At 28.7% G+C, this 27,200-nt stretch overlaps 4 protein-coding genes and 1 pseudogene across 6 annotated transcripts; all 5 read right to left on the bottom strand.

The window, feature by feature from the left end:
• Window positions 1–1,560: 1,560 nt before the first annotated feature.
• On the bottom strand, window positions 1,561–4,166 carry LOC137805688 (uncharacterized). The gene is made up of 7 exons (XM_090299977.1): window positions 4,026–4,166; window positions 3,848–3,947; window positions 2,975–3,771; window positions 2,460–2,875; window positions 2,245–2,371; window positions 1,859–2,146; window positions 1,561–1,759 (listed from the first exon to the last, which is right to left on the bottom strand). The coding sequence occupies exons 4-7, from the start codon at window positions 2,873–2,875 to the stop codon at window positions 1,628–1,630; spliced, it is 963 nt and encodes a 320-aa protein (XP_090156103.1). The 5' UTR covers window positions 2,975–3,771; window positions 3,848–3,947; window positions 4,026–4,166; the 3' UTR covers window positions 1,561–1,627.
• Window positions 4,022–8,088, bottom strand: LOC137805687 (uncharacterized; annotated as a pseudogene). Its single transcript, XR_016519386.1, has 4 exons — window positions 7,787–8,088; window positions 6,838–6,923; window positions 4,421–6,705; window positions 4,022–4,340 (listed from the first exon to the last, which is right to left on the bottom strand). The product of XR_016519386.1 is annotated as an uncharacterized LOC137805687 (transcript).
• Window positions 8,089–10,057: 1,969 nt separating this feature from the next.
• Window positions 10,058–12,088, bottom strand: LOC137808341 (salicylic acid-binding protein 2). Its single transcript, XM_068609405.2, has 4 exons — window positions 11,879–12,088; window positions 11,385–11,793; window positions 10,630–10,755; window positions 10,058–10,527 (listed from the first exon to the last, which is right to left on the bottom strand). Exons 2-4 carry the CDS (start codon window positions 11,748–11,750, stop codon window positions 10,246–10,248), a joined length of 774 nt encoding a protein of 257 aa, XP_068465506.1. The 5' UTR covers window positions 11,751–11,793; window positions 11,879–12,088; the 3' UTR covers window positions 10,058–10,245.
• A 3,814-nt stretch (window positions 12,089–15,902) lies between these two features.
• On the bottom strand, window positions 15,903–18,317 carry LOC137808340 (salicylic acid-binding protein 2). 2 transcript variants are annotated; one of them, XM_068609402.1, is made up of 3 exons: window positions 17,787–18,317; window positions 16,370–16,495; window positions 15,903–16,281 (listed from the first exon to the last, which is right to left on the bottom strand). In XM_068609402.1, exons 1-3 carry the CDS (start codon window positions 18,162–18,164, stop codon window positions 15,997–15,999), a joined length of 789 nt encoding a protein of 262 aa, XP_068465503.1. In that variant the 5' UTR covers window positions 18,165–18,317; the 3' UTR covers window positions 15,903–15,996. The 2 variants fall into 2 exon arrangements, with proteins under 2 accessions (XP_068465503.1, XP_068465504.1); XM_068609403.2 differs by lacking the exon at window positions 16,370–16,495 and having other exon boundaries at window positions 17,787–18,267.
• A 6,340-nt stretch (window positions 18,318–24,657) lies between these two features.
• On the bottom strand, window positions 24,658–26,702 carry LOC137808339 (salicylic acid-binding protein 2). The gene is made up of 3 exons (XM_068609401.2): window positions 26,292–26,702; window positions 25,209–25,334; window positions 24,658–25,118 (listed from the first exon to the last, which is right to left on the bottom strand). The coding sequence occupies exons 1-3, from the start codon at window positions 26,658–26,660 to the stop codon at window positions 24,837–24,839; spliced, it is 777 nt and encodes a 258-aa protein (XP_068465502.1). The 5' UTR covers window positions 26,661–26,702; the 3' UTR covers window positions 24,658–24,836.
• Window positions 26,703–27,200: the final 498 nt, after the last annotated feature.

Here is a 27,200-nt window from a genome sequence, read left to right as displayed (position 1 = left end):
ATAACATTATTAATTATTATAATAATATTATTAAATATTATTTAATATTATTAGTATTATTAAATATTATAAATAGTTTTAATATTATTAATAATATTATTATTAATTTTATTCATATTATTATTATTAATTTTATTCATATTATTAATATCATTAATACTATAATATTACTAATACTATTAATATTATTATTTATATTATTAATATAATACTAATAATATTATTTATATTAATATTATTAATTTTATAATATTAATAATATGTATACCTATTAGTTATGATTATTATTCTTTATGAATATTAGTTATGATTTTATAATTATTTATATTATAATAATATTTTGAATATTATATATATAATTATTATAATAATAGTCGGTAAGTAACAAAGATTTGTAAATAATAATTGGTAGGTAATAGAGATTTGTAGGTAAGAGTTGGTATGTAATAGAGATCCATGGTAATAGTTGGTAGATAATATAAATCCGTAACTAATAGAGATCCGTGGTAATATCCATAGATAATATTAAATTTATCTTCGAATTCAGATCTATGGGTAAAAATTCATAAATAATATTAATTTTTTAAGTAACACATTACTTTTTTATACTGAGAAAAATAAGTTTACAAAAACTTTATGTGAAAGCAAGTAAAATTCGTAAGAAGGAAGATTTTAATTGGATATAAAAAAATTACAATAGTTGACAAAAACAACTTCTGATATGGTAAAAAAGGTTTTTACTGTTAGTGATAGAAGACTGATTCTGTGTTGATTTTCCCGTACTTAGCAAAAGTTAACGAGATAACATAAATAGAAATAACCCCAAGGTTTGGTAATGGTTAGACATAGAAAATAGGTAATGGTAATGGTAGTAAACATATCTGTTTGGCAAAATAATTTATTGGAAGACATTTTCAATTTACAATATCGAGAGCCGAATTAATTTCTATACAATAAAGTTGAAAGATATATGAAAAAAAAAAGAAATTTAATTAGATAACCGTATGCACGTATATTAACGAATATCCAAGTGGACATAAATAAATAAGGCCTAAAAAAATCCTTGATTGAAATAAAATAATTCTTAGATAGTTATTTATGTTAAGGGAGCTATAGTCTTAAAAGTTTGGCAGGTAATTAATGTTGGTCCCAGGGTTAATTGAAGTTATTGAATGACCCTTAATACATTATATAATATTTTTTTTTGTTAGTTTGATTTCTCTCTCTATGATAATTGATCTTGAAATCAGTATTTCTTTTTATTAACAATAAAATTATATATATATATAAAATTTGTAATGAGTGAAATTCAAAACAAGATTGATTTAGTAATCAAAGAAAATTTAATTACTATACTAAACAATTTTTTTAATATTATTATGATTTTTATTATACTTATTATTATTAACAATATAAATATAATATTAATAGTATGAATATTCATGTTCTCTTTCTGCTTTGTTTTTGTACTTAAATTTGTATATGCTGTGATGGGAACTTCTAGAGAGATGGCAATTGGTCTCGTGGCAGTGGTGTCTAGACAGATATGTATTTAAACACACAACAACAATAAACTAACAATAACTTTAACATTGAAAATGGAAAAACAAAAAATATAACAAAACAACTAAAATAAAAGGTAATAGTTCATTACATTTACTTGTTCTGATTTTTTATCCACCCAAGAGTTGTCCTTACGTCGTTGGTGCGTGCGACAAAACAATTCTAATATAGTGGGAGGAATTCCATTCATCTTTGTCTGAAAAAATAAAATTCACACATTTCCCATATTATATATATATATATATATATATATATTGAGATGTTATAAAAAGAAAATAGTTAGAAAACAAATTACCATATTATATTTATGCTGAGATGTGCTAATAGAGCCACATGTGTGACGAGATCCTCCAAAACCTCCACATCCAGAGACTTTATTTATTTTCCCGATCGTGCTTTTCTTTTGGAATTCTTCAGATGCCCATTGCTGACATAATATATCCCATGTACTATCTCCAATCCAGTTTGGCTTAATCTTTCTCTGTCGAGCCTTATTTAGATTATTTTTCATGATTACAGCACCTCGCATTTCAAAATTCTTTCTTGCCCACCAATGATCCGGTGGACAAATCGAAAACTTCTTCTGCATTAATAAAGAAACAAAGTTAATTATATGTAAGACTAACATAGATAATAAAATTAAACTAGATAATTAAACAAAGTTAATTATATGAAATCAACCAAAAACTCCCCAAACCACAAGTCTCTTGTTCTAATTGGTATCTTCTTCCAAGATGGCCATGGATCGGTATAATGACTTTTAAAGATATTTCCAATCCCATTAGCTGTAGGGCGTGAAGGTAAGAATCTGCAAAATGACATGTAAATTATCATAATTCCACAATTTATTATTAATTTGGTTGTTCTAAGAGTAATTATTACATTGATATACATACCCTTGCCCATCAAGGTTTAAAACTGACTTGACATAATTGCCATGTGACTCTGATGTAGAATTAGTTTCATCTGGTGTTGAATTAATTTCATTTGATGTTGAATTAACTGCAAACTGAGATGTTCCGAATGATTGATCAACATTTGGTTTAGAATTTGAATTAGAAGCTCCTGGTGCCAAAGGTTGAGCTGCAAACTTAGGTGTTTTGAATGATTGATTAACATTTGGTTTTGAATTTGAACTAAAAGCTCCTAGTGCCAAAGGTTGAGCTGCAAACTGAGATGTTCTGAATGATGAATCAATGGATGGGAAAGCAATTGGTCGAGAAGCACAAGTAATTTGTGAAGGACGTCTTGAACGTTGTTTGGTCGAATGTTCACAAAAAGTAACTTCTTTACCATGATTTTTATTTGACATCTGCAATAATTATAAAACAAATTAGAAAATTGTTGAAATCAATAAAACATAATAGAAAAAATTATAAAAAATAGAACACAAATACAAATGAAGCCTCACCTTTACAGTATCATAAAGAAAGTGATTTACTCATCACTATCATCACTATTACCATTAAAGTAATCATCAAGTCTATATTGATTTAAGCTTTCATCATCTTCAGAATCATACTCAAATTCACTTTCAAAAAAACCTTCTTCTTCCTCTTCTTCCTCTTCTATTTGCTTACTTTCTTTCGAATTCTCAACAACTCTCATGTCTAGTTCATCTATTTCCTCATACTCGTCTTCATCCATCAAATGACCAAGTAGCTCCTCATTTGTTGTGATATTAACGTTAGTTGTTGACTCTTGATAAGCAACCTCTAATGTATATCGATCATCCACTGTACATATTGGTTTGGTTTTAATAACCACCCACCAATCGACCTTTTCTTTTATTTTTTCTGGATAAGGTACATAATATACTTGAATTGCATTTGTTGCAAATATGAAAGGATCAAAATTTGAATATCTTCTTCGACAATGAACCTCCACAATGTCATATTGAGGTTGAACTTTTATACCATGATTAATGGTATTATCAAACCACTCACAGTTAAATACCACCAATTGTTTGGTTGGTTCTCCTGAGTATTCTACTTGCATAATCTCTTTGATAATACCATAATAGTATTTTTCATTATCATCCTTCACACAAACTCCACAATTGATTGTTTTCTTACCAATACTCCATTCTTTCGTGTGAAACTTGAAACCATTGACAAAGTATATGGGCCAAGTATGAACCTTTTTTTGGGGACCCCATGCCAAGTGATGCAAATGTTGATTTTGTACTAAGTTATTTCTATCATGAACCTATAAATAACAATCCCAAAATCATTATTTTTCATAATTAATAAAACTATTCAAAAGAAAAGTGCATAATACTTACATATGTTCGAAGCCAAAATGGAAATTCGGATGCAATTCTCCCATCAATATCAATTCTACTTATATTTGGAATAGATGCTTCCAAATATTGCACAAAGTGTCTGTAATTGTATACATTCATATATAGATTAAAACTATTAAAAAAATAAATAAATGAGATATAAAATTAAAATACTTACTCAATATATGGTTGAACTTCCTCACAATTAAGCAGGACATGCAAATGCACAATAGCTAATTCTTTCTCATTCAAATAATGACTCTTACAAGTTCCTCCTGGACGACCAACATGATTGAAAACTGATAAAGTTGTTTGGCTCGTGTCATTTTGACCTCCAAAATCATTTCGACCAACTTTAGTTCTCATTGATTGGACATGTGACTCAAAATAATATGAACAAAAATGAGAAGTCTCCAAGCTTAAGTATGCCTCACAAATAGAACCCTCTACATGGGATTTGTTTTTAACCATTCATTTCAACCTATTCAAGTACCTATACAAAAGCATTTTGTTAACTACTAAACTTACAAGTAACATATACAATTGTGTACATTAAATGAAGTAAACAATTACCTCTCAAATGGATACATCCAGCGGTATTGAACAGGACCTCCTACTCTAGCTTCATAAGGTAGATGAATAGGTAGATGCTCCATGGAATTGAAAAATCCAGGAGGAAATATTTGTTCCAACTTACATGTCGTAATGATGATGTTTTTTTCCATTAATAACAAATCATCCACTCTCAAAATTGTTGAGCACAAATCCTTAAAAAACTTACTTAATTCAGCTATAGGATTCCACACCTGATGGGGAAGTGCACGAAAAGCAATAGGTAATAACATCTCCATTAACACATGACAATCATGACTTTTCATTCCAAACAACTTCCTCTGATTTAGGTTTACACATCTACGCAAATTTGAGGCATACCCATCTGGCATTTTCAACTCACTAATCCATTTGTAAACAATATTTTTTTGTTCATTGGACAAAACAAACTTTGCTTTAGGCTTTAAGACTTTTCCACTAGATTGAACTTGTAGTTCTAGTTCTCTTCGCTTACAATACTCCTTCAAGTCCATTCTCGCCTTAACATTATCTTTGGTCTTATTTTTTATATCCATCACTGTGTTGAAGACATTATCAAACACATTTTTCTCTACATGCATTACATCAAGATTATGTCTTATCAAATTGGTTTTCCAATAAGGCAACTCCCAAAAGATGCTTTGTTTTGTCCAATTATGAGACCGACCATGTTCATCACAAATACAAGGACTAACTTCAGTTGTTTTTGGGAGAAAACAAACTTGTTCCCACAATTCATTCCCAGTCAAAAATTTTGGAGGTTGAGACTTTTCAATTTGATTTTTATAAAATGCATCCTTATTTCTTCTGAATGAATGATCCATAGGCAAAAATTGACGATGAGAATCAAACCAAGAAATTTTCCCACCTCTTTTCAATCTAAAAGCTTTTGATTGGTTCATACAGTATGGACATGCTAATCTCCCTGATGTACTCCAACCCGACAACATTCCATATGCAGGAAAATCATTAATAGTCCACATTAATGTAGCTTTCATCATAAAATTTTGCTTTCTTGAAATATCATATGTCAACACTCCATTCCATAATTGTTTTAACTCATCAATCAATGGTTGCAAATACACATCAATTTTACCTTTTGGACTATGTGGCCCAGGGATAATTAATGTCAAAAACATAAAAGGAGTAGTCATGCATAATTCTGGAGGAAGATTGTAAGGGGTGATAATTACCGGCCAACAAGAATAAGGTGGATTCGAATTATTAAAAGGTGAAAAACCATCAGAACATAAAGCTAACCTTACATTTCTTGGTTCAGATGCAAATTCAGGATACATTTTATCAAAATGTTTCCAAGCTTCACCATCAGATGGATGACACAACACCCCAGGTTCTCGTCTATTTTCATGATGCCACCTCATATGTGGAGCAGAACTCATGGAGGCATATAATCTCTTAAGCCTAGGAATGAGAGGTAAATAATGCATTCTTTTAACAGGAACCTCTTTGTATTTATCTCTACCAACACCTCGTATCTGAAAACGTGGTTTGTGACAAAATCTACATTCTCTTAACTTCATTTCTTCATCAGTGTAAAATAACATACAACCATCAACACAACAATCAATTTTTTTTGCAGTTAAACCAAGTTTTGAGACTAACTTTTTGGCCCTATAGAAATCTTTAGGAATAAGATTACCAATAGGATGTGTCTCTTTCATAAGGGCTAATGTTTGATCACAAGATCTTTGAGACATGTTCCCCTCTGATTTAATTGTCAAAAATCTAACAGCAAAAGATAATTCGGTGTGATTATTACATCCGGGCCATAATGGTTTTTGGGCTGCATCTAATAGTTTGTAAAACCTTTGGGCTTCTATGTTTGGAGTCTCATTCATACTTGGAGAGTCATCCATTTCTTGATCATGATCTATTTCATACTCTAGACCAGCAACATCATAAACCATGCTCTCAAATCTATTGAGGTATCCTTCTTGTGTACTCAAAATCTCAAGACTAGTATCTATGCATATGTTTGGGTCACTTTCTCCATGACATGTCCAATACCAATATTCAGGAATGAATCCTTTCTTATAAAGATGAACTTTAACTTCTTCAAAATGGAAGAACCTTAGATTTTTGCACTTAGAACAAGGACATCTTATTTTTCCATTTGACAAATTTGTTTCTGCACATGCATAGGACACAAATTCATCTACTCCTTTTAAAAATGCATCTTTATATCCCCTTCTATCAGACATAAATCTATCATACATCCAACTTCGATTTTGACGAATATCCATAATCTGTCGTATAACACAATGCATCATTCAACTATAAAAGAAAGTCTTATAATCTATCATTATTTAATTTATTTGAGAACAATCAAATATTCCCTAAACTATGAACATACAATGACTAAAAAAAAAATGTCTAACCTTTTTTTTTTGCCGGAAGAACAGGAGAAACTTGCAGTCCCACAGGTACTAGTATTGGACTAAAAGAATTCAACCTATTTACTCACCTACCACACACATATTAATACACATATTAGCTACGTAGACATTCAACAAAACAGTTTCATATATAAAGCCTATGAATAAATATAAGACTTCTAAACAAATCCATCTCAACACATAGAAGAAATTAAGTTATCTTGGGCGGTTCTGGTTTAATTTTCAGCTTCATGCAGATGGTAGTGCTAAACAAATCCCATTTTTCAAAAGGATTGATAACAAAGAGGATATCCAATTAAAATCCTAAATCCAATAAGTAGAAAGGAAACTCATAAAAAATTAGGTCTGGAACTAGATCCTATAGGTCTGTAACTAGATCAAAAAGTGTGTGCAAGATTATAAGACCAATTTCATACAAATGGATATCTTATTAATGTGTTCAAGATGCATAAATTTAAAAGCGATGGAGACTTTTGTGAATAAATTAATGGATTGATTTGCATTTTATACCACACAGCAGGGAATACTCTATTCAAAAAACAAAAACTAACACTATTATGTTATAAGGATTCTGTACATAGATTAAAAAAACTATCAACTAATATAAAACTAACATTATTATCTTATAAGGAACAACTGTGTTATTAGTTTATAGTTGAGAAGTTATAAATTAAGTATTTACGCAATCTGAGAAGATTAAAAAGAATTGCTAAGTTTTGAATTTCTGAAATGGTAATAAAAATGTGTAGGAGGACCATTCTATGGGAAAATCAAATGTTGAAACTCCACATTGGAATATAATTGTTAAATTTGAGACAAGGGAAAACATCATACTCTATTGCAATGACCTAAAATCTATAAGGATGAGCAAGCACAAAAAATAAAAAACAGAGTAAGAATAGAGCACGAAATGAGACAAGGAGAAGCATACTACTCTGCTGTCGTCGTGCGTTGCTGTCGCAGAATCGCTGCCGTCGAGCGTTGCGCTGCCGTCGCGCGTTGCTGTCGCGCGCTGCTGTTGCGGGATACGCTGCCGTCGCGCGCTGCTGTCGCGGGATGCGCTGCCGTCGCGCGCTGCTGTCGCGGGATGCGCTGCAGTTGCGGGTGCTTTGTTGTCGCGAGTGAGTCGCCGTCGGAGGGCGTCGCCGTCGTGGATGCGTCACCGCCACCGGTTGGAGAGTGTGTTGTGGAGATTGAGAGATGAGAAGAAAAAGCTACAGAGAGAAAGATAGATTAATTTTACCCTAGATTAATTTTACCCTGCAACCAATTTGCTCAAGTTAAAATTTTTTTAAAAAGTAATTAATTTTACCTCCTGCACCCAATTTGCTCAAATTAAAAAAATAAATAATTTTATAAAAATTAATTACTCTAAAATTAGTATCTAAATTTAAATATCTAAATTTAAATAATAGTGACTAAAAATTTAAGTATCTAATTATGTGATGATTAGAAACTAAAAAATTAGTTTTTAATTTTTTATTTTTATAAACAAAAAAATCAGTTTCTAAAATAGATTAAAAGTGACTTAAAAATTGGTTTCCAATTACATCTTAACAAAGAGACTAAAAAAATGTCTCTAATTTTATTTTATTTTTTTTATTTATTATTAGCTACCAAAAATGTAGTATCTAATTTTATTATATTTTTTATTAATAATAGATACTATTTTAGTAACTAATAATTTTTAGTTTATAAAATGGTATCTAAATTAGTTACTATAGAAACTATTTTTTTTTTTTCTAAATTAGTTGCCATTTAATCATTTTCTTGTAGTGTATAATAAAATTGATAATCTAATAAAGAACTTGTCTGATCTAATGGATAATGATATTTGATATAAAAAAAATCAATTATTGTGCTCTTTCAACTACCAACAAAGTTTAATTATTGTTGTTTGTATGTGCTAATAGATTGATGATAGCAGCAATGCTTTTATGCAGACTTTGGTCTATATGGAATTGGAGCTGGAAGGATTGGTGGAATTGGAGTGCCAACTCTATGGTGTGTGTGGTGCAGAGTACATTTAAAGGAGGCTTTCGGTGAATCTCTCCATTTTTTGGGAATTGTTTTCTCTTCCATCCAGATTTGCGCTGCCGTAATCATGTATTTGTGATGCATAATGTGGCTTAAGTGTTGTTTAGCAGCTGCTAAATTGTGGGGGACTATGGGGGAGCATAGGCAATGGTGTTTGTTGATAAAAAAAAATGGAAATAATAACCCAATCATTAAACTTAAAAAATAATCTAGTCATGTATGGAAGAAATATAACATCAAAGTGCGATTTTATTTTTTTAATAGATCTTGAAAGGACGAAGAAATCAAGTTTGTCCACTTGGTGAAATCCAAGATCAAATCACACTTATTAGTTATAAATGGATATTTGTTGTTATATGTTTTTGAAGGTTATATAATAGTTATATCAATTCAATAAAATTAAATTATATTCTATGTTACATATTTTTTTTTTATTATTCTCCTTTTCTTTTGAATGGTTTGGTTAGTGCGTAAGGGAGTGCATAGTAAATTTATTTTAAGTTTGTTTTGGATTTTAATTGTGAAATATGGTCACCTTGAAGGCTATTGATGTGACATGGATAGCTTTAATTTGTGAGTTTTTTTCTTGCTTTTGCAGATTGAATTTTTCGTATCCGCTTCTTCAACAACCGGCTTGTGTTGACAAAGACAAAAGACATAACTGACATATAACTGGTACATTCAATCTTGATATTGGTTTTTTTATTAATAATACAAAAATAAAATAAATGAGAATGTTTAAGATATACTCCAACTCTTATTAAAAAATAAATGTTGGTTCTTAAGGTTTTATAAGAGATGATCCATTGACAAATTCATTTTTTTTTTTTTCATCCCTACTTTGAAAATCATAGTTTAGTAACTTACCAAAGCATAATAGAAAGCTACTAGTAATTTTGACATTTTATAAAGTGCTCAAGTTCTTTTAAATTAATCTCGGGACCTTTTAAGATAAATTCATTAATTGAAATGGAGTAAATATTTATTGAATATATTATCTTCTCTATCCTTTTAAATTTTGTAATTTGTCTCAAAATAATTTATATTGTATTATTAATTATTTCTTAATTTATTTTTCATTGATGAATATTGGAATAAATATAATATATTATTTCAATAATATATATTACTCAATCTATGAATAAAAACCTTGAAATGCAAATCATTTAGAATAAAAACAACGTAAATTTTCACGATAATACAACTTTATTACAAGAATTGGAAAAGCCATAGAAGTTGCTGGGTTGCCCAGTTATTGGTTTGTCTTATAGTTTCAAATACGATCTTATAATTGTAACACAAGTGAAATCGAAACACACAACAAACAAGAGTAATTAAAGCATGTTCATGAGCTTATTCATATTTAGTAGCTATCTGGTGGAGAGAATCGAACAGTTCTTGTGGCATGCAAAGCATAGGCATGTGATCTGCGCCTTTGATCTCCAGAACGTCATTTAATGCAGAATTTTGGATCATCCATTGTTGATATTCCAAAGGAATTGCAAGGTCTTCGGTGCAAAGAATAAAGGCACGTGGGACTGACCCATATCCTTCTTTCGAGAACTGTTTTTGCTTTGACAAGTCTTCAATGAAGAGTGACGATACCCTTGCTAAACTCTTGCCCAATTCAAGATCCTGCAAGATCCAAAACTCGTCAATTTGTTTTTATTGAAAACCTTTCAAAAGAAAAACAAAGATGTTTGATGTAACTGTGATAAATCTTTAACATGTAGTTACCTCGATTGAGGTGAGCTGATAGAGCTTGTCGGAGAAGAACTTGGGACCAAAGAACATCAATGTTTTGTTTGCACATGGGGAAAATTCTGTGTCTATCCATGCCGCCGACGGAGTCCTCTCATTATACTTTTTAATTAGACAATCAATTGTTAGGTTTTGAATTTAATCTTCATATTAATTATCTTTAAAGAAGTTACGAAATTGATGGTTGTGCATATTAACATTGTAATACAAAGCAACAAGAAAAGAAAATATTTTTCACTTGTTAATAATGATCTTGGCAGGAGTGTTCATATTTTACGATTTCTCTATACTTGTTCTCTCCGATGAAAAGTCAAAGACAAGTCATATAATCGTAATTTCTGTATATCGTAAACGGAAACTGTATACTTAAGATGTATTTGAGACACTTTTACAAGAGCAATGACAATTGTTCAAGTTTATGGAGAGATAAACAGTGACCAGGAAGAGAGATTAATATAAAAAATTTAGTATCTAAAAATGTGATATAGAGGTGATGTAAACAAGAGTTCTCTGTTTCAGAAAGATTGATTCACGTCTGTACTCGGGTTATGTAAGAAAAAGGTGTGAAAACGACACATAAAAGTGTTTTCCCTTCAATATTAAGTTATTGAATCTATTAATATAGAGACTTTTGTCCGTCATAGGCATGTATTAATTGGGCAGCCGTTTCACTTTCCTGAAAGAAAGTAGTTCAAAATTTGCACTAGTAGTATGAAGTCTCAGAAGCATACCTTTTCCAGAACATAAGATGGTTGATGTTCAATGTCTGGAGTAAAAGCTGTTAAGAAAACACCAACCAGAATTTTTTCTGGGAATTGCTCCATGGCAAGTGCTATGTTGAGTCCCCCAAGGCTATGACCCACTAGAATCACTTTTTCATTTGGGGGAATTGTTGCCAATAGCTGCAACAAAGCCTCAGAATACTGTGAGAAAGTATGAACATCTTCCATTTTCTGCAAGTTGATTCCAGAGGCCGCAAGGTCCAGAGCTGTCACCTTGTGGCCTGCAGATTCCAAGCGTGGCTTCAGCTTGTACCAACACCAAGCTCCATGGCAAGCCCCATGGACCAGAACAAAATGCTTCTTTTCTAAACCCATGGTGTTTTCTTGAGGCGTGTAGTGATTACTTCATTTCACCTTTCTACATATAGTCAGTGAAATGGGTCACGTTTTGTCAAATTATTGGATTTGAAAAGTCAAATGATTTACACGTCGTTTTCATCTACCTCTTTTGTTTCCAAAACACTTTTTTCACGGAACTGGATGTAGAGAGAATAATAATGTTAAAGAGAGTGGCCACAAGTCAAGTAATCTTGTGGATGTGGATAGATGGAAAATTCAATATTGAGGAGGACGAATTTCCTTTTGTGAGATGTGGGTTGTTGGCACAAATTTGTCTCTACAAAGACCCCATCAATGACCTTAGAGCTTAATCCATCTTATTCAGTGTCCTTCTTAGATTCTTATTTGACTTTTCCCTAAAACGAATTTTCGTGACAATTAAAATTGATTGAATCATGTCATATTCACTATTCTAATCGTTTTTAGAGCTTTGAAGTTGATGTCATTGCACTTAATAAGTCCGTTGATAACTATTTTACAGAAACTCTATTGAGTTAGAAGTATTAAATTCTCTCTAAGAATCATGTCATATTCACTATTCTAATCGTTTTTAGAGCTTTGAAGTTGATGTCATTGCACTTAGTAAGTCCGTTGATAACTATTTTACAGAAACTCTATTGAGTTAGAAATATTAAATTCTCTCTAAGAATCAATATTAAATCTACAAGAAACAGTTTTAAAATCTCAAGTATGATTTGGATGAGTCAATTTAGAAATTTGGAATTGAGGTCATCTTTTTTCACTCGTTTGTATTTTCAATTAATTAATAAAAACATATAATATTTCATCTTGATTGACATTGATGCACATATAAAAATCATTCATATCGATTTTTTCCATACAAAATTATTAAGAATGTCTCCTAAATATCAATTCCTCGAATATTTATAAAAATTTCTTATCGAACAAATGTTATCAAACAATTAACATTTAAAATAATTTATTCATAGCATAAAAAAATGTTAAGCATTATCGTTTAGGTTAGATACTTAGAAGTACTTTCCAGTATACAAGGTGTTTCTCCTTGACAGATGCCTCCTCTAGGGCTTTTTATCTCTCAATATCATCTCAATGATGTCTAGGGTTATGTCTCACGTCTTTTATTTAACCTAATTGGGCTTGGGTTAAGTGACATCTCGCTCAAGCGAGTTTTACGAGAAAAAGCTCAACTTCAATGGAGTGAACTCGCTTAAGCGGGTCTTGGGCGTGTTCCTCTAGAGTGATCTTGCTTAAGGGAGTTTCACGAGAAAAAGTCCAACTTCATTGGAGTGAACTCGCTTAAGCAAGTCTTGGGCGAGTTTAAACGAGTTTTCAATGTGACAACTTTGTCTTTTCATCTTGTCTTTAACTTGTTTATTCTCCTTTAACCTTTTTATCTCCATTTTCCCCTATAATCCTGAAATTAATACAAATTTGGGATTAAATCGTTTATCTTATAATCCAAAAATATGTAAAAATGTTCAAATTCCTCAATTAGGGGTTGAATTATAACTATTTTATCAATTAAAATCCATAAGTGCCTATCTTTTTGTATGAAGTATTATTGAATTATGACACTTATCATCATGCGTCCAACTCCTCCGCAACCATTTCAGGATCACAATGTCAAACTGAAATTTTCCAATTTCAATGGTGTGTCTGGTGTCATGGGTTGGTACGGGTCTAATTAGTTAAAGGTTTATGTAGATTGATTAAAAGTTAATCTATAAATAATTTTAATGAAAAATAAGTATTAAATATAGTAATTATGTTATTTTCCCCTTATATTATTATAATAGTTTAAATATTAAAAATTAACATTTAGTATTGAAGAAAGAATGAAAATAGAACCAAATACAAAAGGGTGGGAGAATAGGCAAAGCATAAAAGGAACGTGTATGATCGGAAAAAAAGAACACAAACTCAACTAGAAATTCTTGTGTTTTTGGCTAAAGGTGAATGCTCTAGTTGAGATTCATCCTTCTTGGCTAGAACTTTTTGGTGCCCACCATGGAATGAGTAAATCAATCTTGTGTCCTTTTCAGAAATACAACTGATAAGAAAGACGATGACACAAAAGGAAGGAGAGACAATACAACAAATCTTGGACATGAAATATTGTAAACCTTCGTGTTTAAGTTATGTACTATTTTTCTTATAAGTTTTTTACATTTTGATTTTTCCTATAAGATTTTTAATGAGGCATAATGAAGATAATTGTCATGTATTTATTATATGTTCGGTTGATATTTTCAGGAAATCATATCACTTTCGTGAAGTAGTAGGAAGAAAAACATATCTTTTGGAATCATTGGACGGTGACCGTATACCTAGAATAGTGAATTTGACTAATCTTTATTTTTATTTTAATTTATTATGCACCTTTTTTTTTGTTTTTTTTCTCAGCAATGACTTTTTTCTTTTTTGTGCTTCACCGTTTTTTTTTTCTATTTTATTATAATCACCATTTCTTTTCTACTTTATTATAATTTTTTCTTTAACTATTTGAATAACAATCCCTTATGTTTTAAAGTATTATTCGATTTGTGGTGGTTGACAATCAAAAATTTTTCAAACCTATCCAATTTTTTTATTTAATTAATTTTGATTTTTTTTTTAAATTAGGGTAGTTATGATTTTGGTCTTGATTTATCTCTTATATATGATGATAGCCAAAACACACAATCTTTTGAAAGAAGTTCTCAAAAATCATTTTTGATTCTAGTTAGTGTATTTCAGAATTTTAACCAATTATTTTAATTTTCAATCTGTTGTTTGCTTAAGAGATTTAAAACTGTTTTACAAAATTGTTTCAGTTTTTACTTAAAATGACAAAATTAGAATTTCTTCATACCACCCATCTAAAGTTATATATTTAAATAGATTGTGAATATATCATTTATATTATATGAGGAAATAAAAAAAAAAGTGCGTGTTGTGGTGGATGTATATCAATCTTTTTCAATATCCTTTATTTAGTAATCAATGTTTTCAAAATCTTGATTTGTTGAAATCTCACCAGCTGGAGTTCACTCGGGTTTACTAGATAAGGAGAACATGGCCACCCGCATCATTTTTCAGCTTCTTTTAATATAATTAGCGAAACCTTTGTGGAGGTGTGGTGGTGCTAGGTGGGGCCCAGCATGATTTCATTGAGATCTTGGAAAAGATTGTATTGGAAAGGCTTTTTCATAATTGCAACCCTTTCTCTTTTATAGTAACTTCTTTTAAGTTCTAAATTTCTGCCTATCAATATTGCAATCCAAGTGCCAATAAGAATTACTAACCTTAATACAATGGTTTTAAAAATGGTGTGCAAGGGTAACTGTGGCTACAATGTTAAGGTTTAATTTAATACCAACGCCTTTTTTCTACAATTTTTCATGATGTTTAGAATTTTGGTAAACAGCGATTAAAACTATGAAAATTTGACTTGCTTCTGATGGAAAACAATGAAAAGATCGAGGATTCAAGAATACAAGTTCTCAATTTAATAAATAATTATTTAAAAATATATTTAATTAATGTAGGTTATAATTTAACACTTTAAATAAATAATAAAATTAATCCAATTTTTCCTAAATTTTTATATAATTTTAATAAATTTCATTTTTAATTAATTAACTAAAAGAGAGTATTAGTTTTAAAAAAAATTATTTTGTTTTTTTCTTCAGTTTTGTCGACATAAAAGTGAAAGTCAATGTTGTGTTGTTTTTCGTCGACTGAGGCCGACCGAATTAGGCTTTGTTTGCTTCTATGGATGTTCACAAGAAAAGAAGTGAGGGAATATCAATAGTTTGTACCAGAGTTTTGCAGGAAAGATGAGGAGAGGATATACCTGTGAAGGGTAAATATCCTCTCCTCTCAAAATGAAGAGATGTAGAGGGAAAATCACATCAGCATGTACTATTTCCGAATTTATCCTCATTCATCTACAAGAATTTTTAATATTACTAAATTATTGTAATAATATTAAAGTGTTTTGTTAGAATAGGTAAAAACAAATTTTATGGTGATTTTTAATAATGTGTTTCATCTGATTAATAATGAAAAAAAAAATCCTTTTAATGTGTTACAAAGACTCATAATTTATTTGAGAAGTTCCATTGATTCACCAACAGGTGAAGAATAAGACTGATATATGTCTGGTGGTTGGAAGAATGTCATTTTATTGATGCTGCTGTGGTTTCAAACGAGAGATGAGAATTAGATCCAAAACACAGCAGATAAAGGCTTCATGAATTCATGCATATTTAGTAGCTATATGGAGGAGAGAATCACATAGTTCTTGTGGCTTGCTAATCATAAGCATATGGTCTGCACCTTTGATCTCTACAACCTCAACATTCGTTCCAACATTTTGGATCATCCAGAGCTGAAAATTCAATGGAATTTCATTGTCCTCAGTGGAAACAACAAAAACAAGAGGAACTGACCCATATCCCTGCATAGAGAAGCTCTTCTGTTGGGACAAGTCTTCCATAAAGAGGGATCCTGGTCTTAGTAAGGTCTTGGCCAACTCTATATCCTGCAAAATCCAATCATTATTTGTATTTTCATACACACAAAACCAATGTCTCTTAGTATGGACAAGAAGGTTTTTTACATGTAATTACCTCAATGGAAGAGGCTTGGTAGAGTTTCTTGGACATGAATTTCGGACCAAAAACAACTGTTGTTTTATTTCCACTCCTAGAGAATTCAGTGTCCAACCAATTCTCTCCCAAGGTACTCTCAATCAACTTTTGTAGCAAAAAAAATGACTATAATAAGTATAAAATTCTCAATTTTTTTCAAAAAAAATAATAAGATGTAAATGTCTACCCAGTCTATTCACAACCACAAATTAATAATATTGATTTCATTAGATCTATGCTTTTAACATAGGTTTTATCAAATAAACAGTATAGGTTGGCATTTACACAATGATATATTATATAACAAATAGTTGTCAATTTAATAGATACTAATTAATGAGAAAATAAATATTATAATAAATTTTTTTATTGCTTATATGAATAATTTTTTATTATGACCTTCCTCTCAGTAAAAAAAACATTTTTGACTTATTTTAATTTGGTTAAAAACTTCGTCATGAATATGAATAATAGTTTGTCTTTCTTTAAGTTTTATAGAAGTTCGAGAATTAAATTTAGACTCATATAACTAAATCATTAATTCTCATTTTCAAATCAAATGAATTTGAACTTCATAAGTTGTTGTAAATGGTTTGTAAATTGTAAAATGGGTAAACAAATGTAGATAGTTGTAAATAATAAAACAAACAATAATGATGTGATTATAAGGTAGTTAAAAAGAGTTTGAAATTCTTCTGCGATTCCACCATCAATCATTTAATTTAATTGGATATAATATTGACCACCAATCATTTAATTTAATTTAATTGGGTATAACATTGATTGGTTATTAACCAAATTAGAGGGTTGTTATTTCTTAAAGATCAAACTCAAAAGTTAATCAACTGTAACTTTGAATATGACACATGATTACAATTTTTTCATTTTTTTTAAGGTAGTTGTTTCTTCTTGGTGGTGTTGATGTCTTGCTCATAATATGAAATTTGCTTTGATCTCTCATTGCACATATTTAATCTCATTGGTTGCAGTAAGTGGAAGAAAAAGAGGATAACTCCTTCAAAATAAAATATTAAACATCATTTTGTAATATAGACTGAATGAGTCCATATCAGATACTTCTAACTCACATAGATCCTGATACAGGGTGTAACTATTTTGGTGTAAGTTTTAAAATTAATTTATAAAATAAAATCCATTTATAAGATGAAATAGATTTTAAATAATTCTATATATATTATATTAAGAAATAAACTTTAAATATAAAATTAGATTTCTATTTACTTATATATTATTAAATAGTTTTATTTCTAATCTATATAAAATTAAAGCCTAAATCCTATCATAAATGGTAAAGCCTAAACATTTCCCTTGTGAATAAAGACCGTGAGAGAATAAAGAGGAAAAATAAGCATTGCAAAGAGGCTGAGAAAGTAACCTTTTCCAAGACATAGGACGGGTTGTGTTGAGTGTCTGGAATTACAGCAGTTACGAAAACACCAACTGCTACCTTTTCTGGGAACTTGTCCATGGCAAGTGCTATGTTGAGCCCTCCAAGACTGTGACCTACTAGAACTACCTTCTCATTTGGGGGAATTGAGGCCAATAGCTGCAACAAAGGTTCAGAATAGTCTGAGAAAGTATCAACATCTTCAATTTTCTGCATGTTGTTGCCAGAAGCTGCAAGATCCAGCACCGAGACCTTGTGGCCTGCACATTCCAAGCGTGGCTTCAGCTTATACCAAAGCCAAGCTCCATAACAAGCCCCATGCACCAGAACATAGTGCTTCCTATCTATACACTTTTCTGAACTCATTCTCTTTTCTTTTCGGCTTCAACTGATTCCTTTCTATTGCATTTGGACACTGAAATGGGTAGAGGTTACTGTGTCGTCCATAAATAGGGGAATTTATTGGCTTTTAACAGTGAAGGTGCATCTTTAGTTATTATTATTGCTGGCAAAAGGACCATTGCTGTCGGTATATTTTATTCTTTTAAATTTAAAACAATATTGACTTATTATTAAATATTTCAATTAAAGAATTACAAAAAGAAAAATAAGTTTTTAAAATATGCTTTAGTTGATTTTTCATTTGTTCAATATATATAAAATATTAAAAAAGAAAATTAAATAAAATCGGTAAAAAAGTTAATAATTATATATCTTTTAATGAAACAATTATTATATTTAAAACTAAATAAAACAAGCTCTATTATATATTTATTGTTGAAACAATAAATATTTTTCAAGTTTTATACTCTTATTTACTTATGATTTCCAACTTTCTTTTCCGTTGCAGGGTTTCTTCTTCGTGTGTTCTCTCTTCTTTATCTGCTATGCTTTGAAATGTTTCCGTTCAATCACTTTATTTCTCACACTCTAATAATGAATAGATCAAGAAATTCATAAATATAATCTTTCTTGTTTTTTAATATAGAGATGATGTAAACCTTTAACACTGAAAAAATAATGTTAAAATTAAATATAAAATTATTTTGAAAATTAATGAAAATATATTTATAATAACCAAACTTGTAGAAGTGAAATATAATTACTAGAAACAGTTTTACAAATATCCTTATAATTTATTTAAAAAAAATTAACTCTAAGCCTTGTCTAGGACTTCGCAAGACATGTCTATTTATACAATTTGTTCCCCATCCTTGTTACCTTTGCATCAAGTCATTAGGGAGAAGAGATATTTATAAATCTAAACAACATACAACTTTTTTATTTCTTAAATTATCCTAAATTTAAATAAAATTAGTATACAAATAATTATTAACAAAATTTAATGTTAAATTATTTTTTTATTTCAGAATCATTTAGATAATAATTATTTTAAATGTCAGAATAATTTATAATTATCAGGTAAATAATTTTAGTATTAAAATAAGTTGATTCAAACACACACTTTTCTTTTTTACTTTTATGATTCAAATATTACATATTAATTAAATGGAATAATGAGAATTTTAATAGAATAAAATTTATTTTTAATTAAAATTTTATTTCTCTAATTTCTCTTTTAAAATATTTATTTTAAACTTTTAATGATTAAATTTAGACCTATGTAGCACATATACGGATACGGACACTAACACGACACGGATACAAATACAGAGATACTATAATCTCTAAAATGTAGGACACGGATCTATATATTATATAATTTTGAATTATATAAATTAAAAATAAATATTTATATGCAAAAATATGTTTCAGATTCTTTTGGAAGCAGTAAAATATTTTTCATGACTCGTTCAAAAGAATTTGTTCCTTATTTAATAAAAATTTATACAATAAATTTGAGTTTTTAGAAAATTATTGTATTTATATATTTTAAAATTGTGTTAAAATTATGTAAAATTTTCAAAAATCCAACAAATATTTTTTAAGTGTCCTACGAGTGTTGTACGAGTGTCGACACCGATACGTGTGTCCGACACGAATACACTTATTTAAGAGAAGTGTCCGAGCCCATAGATTTATACCAATGTTGTTTTGTTCAAAGCAATGCATTTTTTGTCATTTTTAATTATTTTTTTATCAATACAAAGCTGAAAATATTTTTTTTAAAATAACACAGTTTCACCTTTTTTACCCAATAAGATACCGTGTCAAATAATTACCTAAAAACACATTTTATTCTAACAATACAAAATTAGGTTCCTCGACAACCAAATTCTTAATCTGATTGAGTTTAATTTTACTAAAATAAATAATTAAAATTTCGGTTAATTCTGAACTGGGTTTTATTTTTCTATTTTATATTTAAAAATCAAAGAAGGACAATTTTAAATATAAAATATGATCTTGAAAAATAAATATTTTTAAAAAAATTGTAGAAAAATATATTTTTTAAAACATAAACTATATGGAGGAATAATATTTTAGAAATAAATACATTAAAAAACATTAATTTAGAAATAATTATATCAAAAAATAATTATGTAAAATCATTATAATTTAAAAAATAATTATTTTCGGACCTAATTAATTGGAAAATTAAAAATGTAAAAATTCATCTGTTTAAAAATTAAATATTTAGAGAAGTGATTAATTAGTTTTGTATTGAATAAAAAAATTGTAATATTAATAGCTATTTATCTACAAATAAAATACAGATTAAATAAATTTTAATGTAAAAAAAATCTTAAAGTAAATCCTATATTAAGAAATATTCTAAGTTAATTTCCAATTTTTCATGTATTCATTTTTAAAATTTATTTGTAATCATACATATAATTATTAAAGTAATAATGACAATAACAATATGATAAAAAAAACTAGGGAATAGTGTTTTTTATAAAAAATCGTTTTTATAATTTTTTTTTTATTTGAATAATTATTGTAAAAAATAATTATTACATTTATATATATTTTAATTGTTTTATTTATTATTCACATACCAATAATTTAAATTATATAAAACACGTTCCACTGTTTTTTTTAATTCTTTCCTTTTTTTCTATGAAATTTTCCAAACCAAATAAAAAAAAAAATTATTACAAAATTTATAAATTGTAATATTGTTAAAAAAAATTATTCTTTACATATTTTTTTTAAAATATGATTGCTTAAAATATATTTTTTGTAAATAACTATTTCTTTAAATAATTAATTTTATAAATTATTGGAGATCCCACATCGACTAGAGATAAGGACCTTTCATTGTATATAAGTGGGTGCAAATCTCAAGCAAACCTCACACCATTGAGCCGGTTTTATGGGGTTGAGTTAGGCTTAAATCCACTTCGTAATATAAATTATTATATTTTATATAACTATATTTTTAAATAAATATTTTTTTTAGAATTTATTTTCAATTTTTTTTAAATAATTAATTTTTAAAAAGTAAAAATTATAAATTTCCTTTCCTTCATTTCCAAATAAAAATTAAGAGCCGGTTCAGACTTTGATTTCTCGATGATGGAATTCTGAACTGGTTTTGTTGACGAAATTACACCAAATCATATTGAGAATTTGGTTCTCCAAAAAATAAATTTTAAACTGTTAATAGTATATTTTGTTATTTAGATAATTATTTGACATAATATGTTATTTGGATGAAGAAAATAAAAATTACAATTTTGGAATAAAATTCTTCAAACATTAATAGTAAATTACATAAAAGGTGTGAAAATTAATAAATATACTAACTAAAAAGGAGTCATAAACATGATGAAAGTTACCGTATTAAACAAATGATATTAAAAAATTTAAAACAAATGATATTAAAATTTTCAAATATTTGTGAGATTCAATTTGTACATAATTTTTATTATATTTATTTTATTTGTCGTTTGAGCATTAATTGAACATTATAATTTCATATAGACGAATTTAATAAACCACTAAAAAAATCATGAAATAGAAACTATTATTTTTATTTCAATTTGTACATAATGCTGATTTTTTTTTAATTCTATCAATTCTATCATTTTTTTAAAATTATTGTACCGATTTGAATCATTCAATTCACTACAAGAAAATCATGAAATAGAAACTAATTTGTAGATACCAAAATAATTAGTTGCAATAGTAACTAAATTAGAGAAAACTAAATAAAAAGTTGGTTTTTATATTAGTTTATATTATTATTAAATAGTTTCTAAATTGATATCTAATTAGTAATCGATATTTTAATGTTCAATTCCTACTGGATGCACGCCAATGGACCCTCCCTCCAAAAAGTCTATCGGATTTTTGTTCAAGAATGAAATCTTATTGGAACTGTCCAATTCATCCTTTGGAACCATATCACATCCTCGATAGGATGAAATAGGATGAATTGAGACGGTATTTTGTAAGTACATAATTATCTTGAATAAATTCACTATTTCTTTCTTTTCCGATCGCCTGGAAAGAGCAAGATGTTTCTTTTGTTCTTTTTTCAACAATTTCTGATCTCTAGTAGACCTATCAGTAGGATTCGAACCCAGATGAAGTTCTGACCATCTGTCAGAGAAAAAAGAACGAGTGGCTCTGTATCAATGGAATCTCATCATCCATACATAACGAATTGATGTGGTATATTCAAATCATAACATATGAACAGTAAAAACTAGTATTTTAATTTACCAATTATTTAGTTTCTAAATTTGGTCTCTAAAACTTTGGTTGCTAATTAGATACCAATTTAGAAACTATTTAACAATAATAAAAATTAATTTAGAAACCAAAATTTTATTTAGTTTCTAAAATGGTCTCTAATTTAGTTACTATTGCAACTAATTATTTTGGCCTCTAAAAATTAGTTTCTATTTCATGATTTTCTTGTAGTGAATTGAATGATTCAAATCGGTACAATAATTTAAAATTGTGTCTCAAAATTAAAAAACCATTGTTTGAAAAAAAAACATTAACTCGAATTTAAAATTAAAGAATATCAAAATGGATATTTGAAATGATAAACAATCGAAAAACATAAAAGTATATTTTATTCATTATATAGAACTGATAGAATTAAAAAAAAATCAGCATTATGTTTTCAATGATCAGTTTATTCTTATATTTCACATAAAAATTAGATTGAAAAATAAATAGAATGGAAATAAAACTTATGTTTTATTTTAAATCGTTAAAGTGAATAAAATATTTATTCCTTGACATATCAAAAGATGATGGTCATTTTCTTTACAGTTTTCTAGAAAACAAGTTATTCATATGTTTTTCATATAAGTTTTGATGTCACTGCTCACTTTCGTATATTTTGTTTGCTAGTGAAGATATCAAGAAAAGTTGTTTGGCAATTATTTTCTTGTTTTGATTACAGTTATTATTGCAGCAAAGAAAAAGACTAATGCAAGACCACAATAGAGGCTCAAATATTTAACTATGCATGTTTTTGAGTGGATGATGTTTAATGTGTGGAAGTATTGTGCTTTGATTTGTTTTAGAAATTAAGGTTGCTTTATACTTCTTGTTTTATTAAGAAACAAACAATTGGAGAATCAACACAATCTTAGCTTTTACTTTTGCAAATAGTATTTTATCAATTCCTTAATTAAGTAACCATGAAGCATATCTACATATCAAAATGATGGAGCACATATTTCATACACCTTTAGATCTCATAATCCATTCTTGGTTGTGTAGGCAAACCATAAACCATATTTATATTTATATTTATATTATATATAATAAACACCAATGCATTATTTATATACCTATTATTAGGTAGATAGGAGTAATGTTGTCCATAATCTTCTTAAAGACTTAGACTATAGGAAAATTTATGATGTAATTTAAAAATGGATAGATTTTTTTTTTTAATTTTAAAAATATGTATAATTTTTTAAAATTAAAATTGTGTAAAGTTTAATGATTGAAATCGTGAGAGAGGAGAGGATAGAAAATTTTTAATTAAATATTGAAAATGTATTATTTTAATTAATATTTAAATCATGGTGGCTATAATTTTTGAGATTGAATAACTTTTCAAATGGGGGGCGTACACATGCACTGATTTTAATTCAGACACTATAGTTTCTTAAACTTAAAAGATTTGGTGTGATTTTAAATCTTGACATTCAACAAAGCGTGGTACTCGTGGAAAGGTAGAACATAAAAATGAAGAACTAGAAAAATCAAAATTTGCGTCTTTATATAATCATACTCGAACGCGTTTCACAAAAATTCCAAAAAAAATTGGTCAAAACGAAAATAAATCCTAAAATGTCTAGGAAACAAAAAAAAAAGTTATCATATTAAAGGATACGGATAATAGAGTTATAGAAGGATCATAATATTAATTAGGTAATTATAAGTTGTTTCTCTTTACTGAGGAGAATAATGATCAGTTGTTTCTTTCTATAGAGGTGAATAACCTTTATTTTGTCGGGTGTGTTATGATTTTAGTATTTAGATATTGATTCTTCTACTCCTCTTTAGTTAAATTTAGACCATTTGTTTTGATTTCAATAACAAAAAAGAAGAGATATTCATTCTCATATCGGACCGCTATCGGACCACCTATAATATATATAAGTTAGGCTTAAAGTCCACTTTGTAATATAAAGTCAAAAGAATGAAACAAGACAAAGGAAAACTTTTACCTATGAAAAGAAAATGAAAATTACAAAAGAGGAAAAACTATGAAACACCTAAACTAGGTTTTATATGGTGCAACCAGGAAGAAGGTGTATGAGGAGAAGGGATAGGGAGAGAACAACAGCCAAGGAGTTTCTTTTATTTTTATTTTTTTCTTTATAAACAATATTAACATATCAACATAATAGAAATGAAAGAAATGAGAAACTGAGAAGGGAGTGGATTTTAGGCTGGGAAAAGTTTGCTACAAACGTGCAATATAAAAGATAGAAGTTTCATTATTCTTCACCAACGTAACAGGAATACAACTTCGTATGTATATATGGAGGATGGAACAAGATCATTTTATTGATTACTCATTGGAGATAAGAAGCTATAATTAGAAGAGATGTTAATTTCAAAAGGGCAACAAATAAAGCATGCTTCGTGAATTCATGCATATTTAGCAGCTATTTGTTGCAGAGAATCGCACAGTTCTTGTGGCTTGCTAAGCATAGCCATATGATCGGCACCTGTGATCTCTACAACGTCATTGACGCCAGCATTTTGAATCATCCATAGCTGAAAATCCAATGGAATTCCAAGGTCCTCGGTGCAAACAATAAAAGCCATAGGAACTGACCCATATCCCTCTTTAGAAAAAATTGTCTGCTGAGACAAGTCTTCGATAAAGAGGGAACCTGGCCTTAACAAAGTTTTGGCCAACTCTATATCCTGCAAAATCCAATCCTTGTTTTTATTTTCATAAGAAAAACATATTATTACTTTTTCCCATGCAATGTGGAATAGAATGTTGCAACATACCTGAATGGAGGAGCCTTGGTAGAGTTTGGTGGATATGAATTTGGGACCAAAAACAACTACTGTCTTGTTTCCACTCTGCAAGAATTCATTGTCCGACCAGTTCGGAGCTGGAATACTCTCATTGTACTGTTTAACTCAAGAAAATGTCCAAGGTAAGCGTATTTTCCCCCATGTTCTTTTATTCTTCTTAGAAAATAATAAGATGTAAATGTGTAGTGTAACTATTGTGAAGATAATTTTTTATTAATATAGATTTTATCTCATGAAAACTCTAGTTTGATGAATCTAAATGCATTTCTTATTTATGAAACTATATTTCTAAAAGGAAAGACTTGTGCAATCAAAATGTAATGTTTTATGTATAACATAGTTGTATAGTTGAGAAATTTAGCCACCGACATGTTGTTAAAAGATTTCTATGAATAATAATAATAATATATGGGTCCTTATTTTGGTGGACCTCGTTAAATCTATAAGTCCTTTTTGTTGTGGAGCACTCGCAACGATTCTAGATATACTCATCAAAAGCGTAAATTTGGGACCATGGTAACACTTTATATAATATTATTTTTAATATATATCTAATTATTAAATTAATGATATATTAACAAACAACTTAATTTAAATATATAATCACACGATAATCCAACTTAATTCATCAATCATTGTAATGTATTAACAACTTTATTGAAATATATATAAATAATTTCATTTAATTCGTTCATTATTGATTTAATTATAATAGTATAGTTATTGAATGATTGTGATGATTGTTAAAAAATCAATTTTCAAATTGTAATGGTTGATTATATATTTTTTCATGATAAAAGGAAAGTTAAAATAAAATAGTAATAATAATAGAATGAACTTTATTTTACTTTTATATATATAACTTTGATTTGAATATATATTATTCAAGTAGTAAAAATATTTAAAATTGATGGGATTTTTTTGAACACGATCTATTAGAAAGTAGGAAAGAAACAAAATATTATGAAACTCCGATGCATATTTTGCATGGGGTGAAAAGATTGTGGAAATTTGTTGGAAGTATATATGGTGAGAAGAGGGTGAGAAAGAAACCTTTTGTAAAACATAGGAGGGCTTGCGCTCAATATCTGGAACTACAGCTGTTAAGAAAACAGCAACCTCAACTCTTTCTGGGAATTTCTCCATGGCAAGTGCTATGTTGAGTCCTCCAAGGCTATGACCCACTAGAATCACTTTTTCATTTGGGGGAATTGTTGCCAATAGCTGCAACAAAGGCTCAGAATACTCTGAAAAAGTACCAACGTCTTCAATTTTCTGCAGGTTGATTCCAGACGCAGCAAGGTCCAGAGCTGTCACCTTGTGCCCTCCAGATTCCAAACGTGGCTTCAGCTTGTACCAACACCAAGCTCCATGACAAGCCCCATGGACCAGAACAAAATGCTTCTTTTCTGAACCCATCATGCTTTTCTATTTTTTTTTCCTACTCCTTTCTACTATGTAACCTAATATATATATATATATATATATATATATATATATATATATATATATATATATATATATATTTATATGTGTGTGTATACACACTCTTGTTGACAAAATTTGAAATTGCTGGCACTAAAATGTTGATTATTTTGTCTCTGCTGTTGATCACGTGAGAAGAAAAACATTCACACGAGGATTCCAATTTGCAAAGCTCTATCATGATATGGAGAAAGACTATTTCTTATGACTTCGGCGGACGAATTTAAAACAGAAAATTTTCTTCCTTTCATATAAACTTAAATGTTTATTTCAATCATTTAAATTTGATTTTTTTTATTCTTCAAATTGATTTTTTTTTAATTTATAAATTTCAGAAGATAATTTTTGAACATTAATGGTGTTACAGTACTAGCATATGAAATAAATGTGTCGTGCAAGCAGACAATGCGGAAGACTCAATGCAAGAAAAAGACAAATCACAAATACTTTTTTTCTTCAGTTGTTAAATTCACATTT

The sequence above is a fragment of the Phaseolus vulgaris genome, chromosome 3, assembly GCF_051622355.1.
Source record: "Phaseolus vulgaris cultivar YP4 chromosome 3, ASM5162235v1, whole genome shotgun sequence".
NCBI lineage: Eukaryota > Viridiplantae > Streptophyta > Magnoliopsida > Fabales > Fabaceae > Phaseolus > Phaseolus vulgaris.
The sequence above is the reverse complement of the archived record's forward strand: the minus strand, read 5'-3'. Positions and strand labels throughout refer to the sequence as shown.

Excerpts from the sequence above, each read along its gene's own strand:
- LOC137805688 (XM_090299977.1), bottom strand. The coding sequence starts at position 2,875 with ATGTCAAATAAAAATCATGGTAAAGAAGTTACTTTTTGTGAACATTCG. Across the intron at positions 2,372-2,459 it reads TTAAACCTTGATGGGCAAGG|ATTCTTACCTTCACGCCCTA; the intron begins GTATGTATATCA and ends GTCATTTTGCAG. Across the intron at positions 2,147-2,244 it reads TGTGGTTTGGGGAGTTTTTG|AAGAAGTTTTCGATTTGTCC; the intron begins GTTGATTTCATA and ends TTATTAATGCAG.
- LOC137808341 (XM_068609405.2), bottom strand. The coding sequence starts at position 11,750 with ATGGGTTTAGAAAAGAAGCATTTTGTTCTGGTCCATGGGGCTTGCCAT. Across the intron at positions 10,756-11,384 it reads CATCTTATGTTCTGGAAAAG|TATAATGAGAGGACTCCGTC; the intron begins GTATGCTTCTGA and ends CTAATTAAAAAG. Across the intron at positions 10,528-10,629 it reads ATCAGCTCACCTCAATCGAG|GATCTTGAATTGGGCAAGAG; the intron begins GTAACTACATGT and ends TGGATCTTGCAG.
- LOC137808340 (XM_068609402.1), bottom strand. The coding sequence starts at position 18,164 with ATGAGTTCAGAAAAGTGTATAGATAGGAAGCACTATGTTCTGGTGCAT. Across the intron at positions 16,496-17,786 it reads CGTCCTATGTCTTGGAAAAG|TTGATTGAGAGTACCTTGGG; the intron begins GTTACTTTCTCA and ends TTGCTACAAAAG. Across the intron at positions 16,282-16,369 it reads ACCAAGCCTCTTCCATTGAG|GATATAGAGTTGGCCAAGAC; the intron begins GTAATTACATGT and ends TGGATTTTGCAG.
- LOC137808339 (XM_068609401.2), bottom strand. The coding sequence starts at position 26,660 with ATGATGGGTTCAGAAAAGAAGCATTTTGTTCTGGTCCATGGGGCTTGT. Across the intron at positions 25,335-26,291 it reads CCTCCTATGTTTTACAAAAG|TACAATGAGAGTATTCCAGC; the intron begins GTTTCTTTCTCA and ends TGAGTTAAACAG. Across the intron at positions 25,119-25,208 it reads ACCAAGGCTCCTCCATTCAG|GATATAGAGTTGGCCAAAAC; the intron begins GTATGTTGCAAC and ends TGGATTTTGCAG.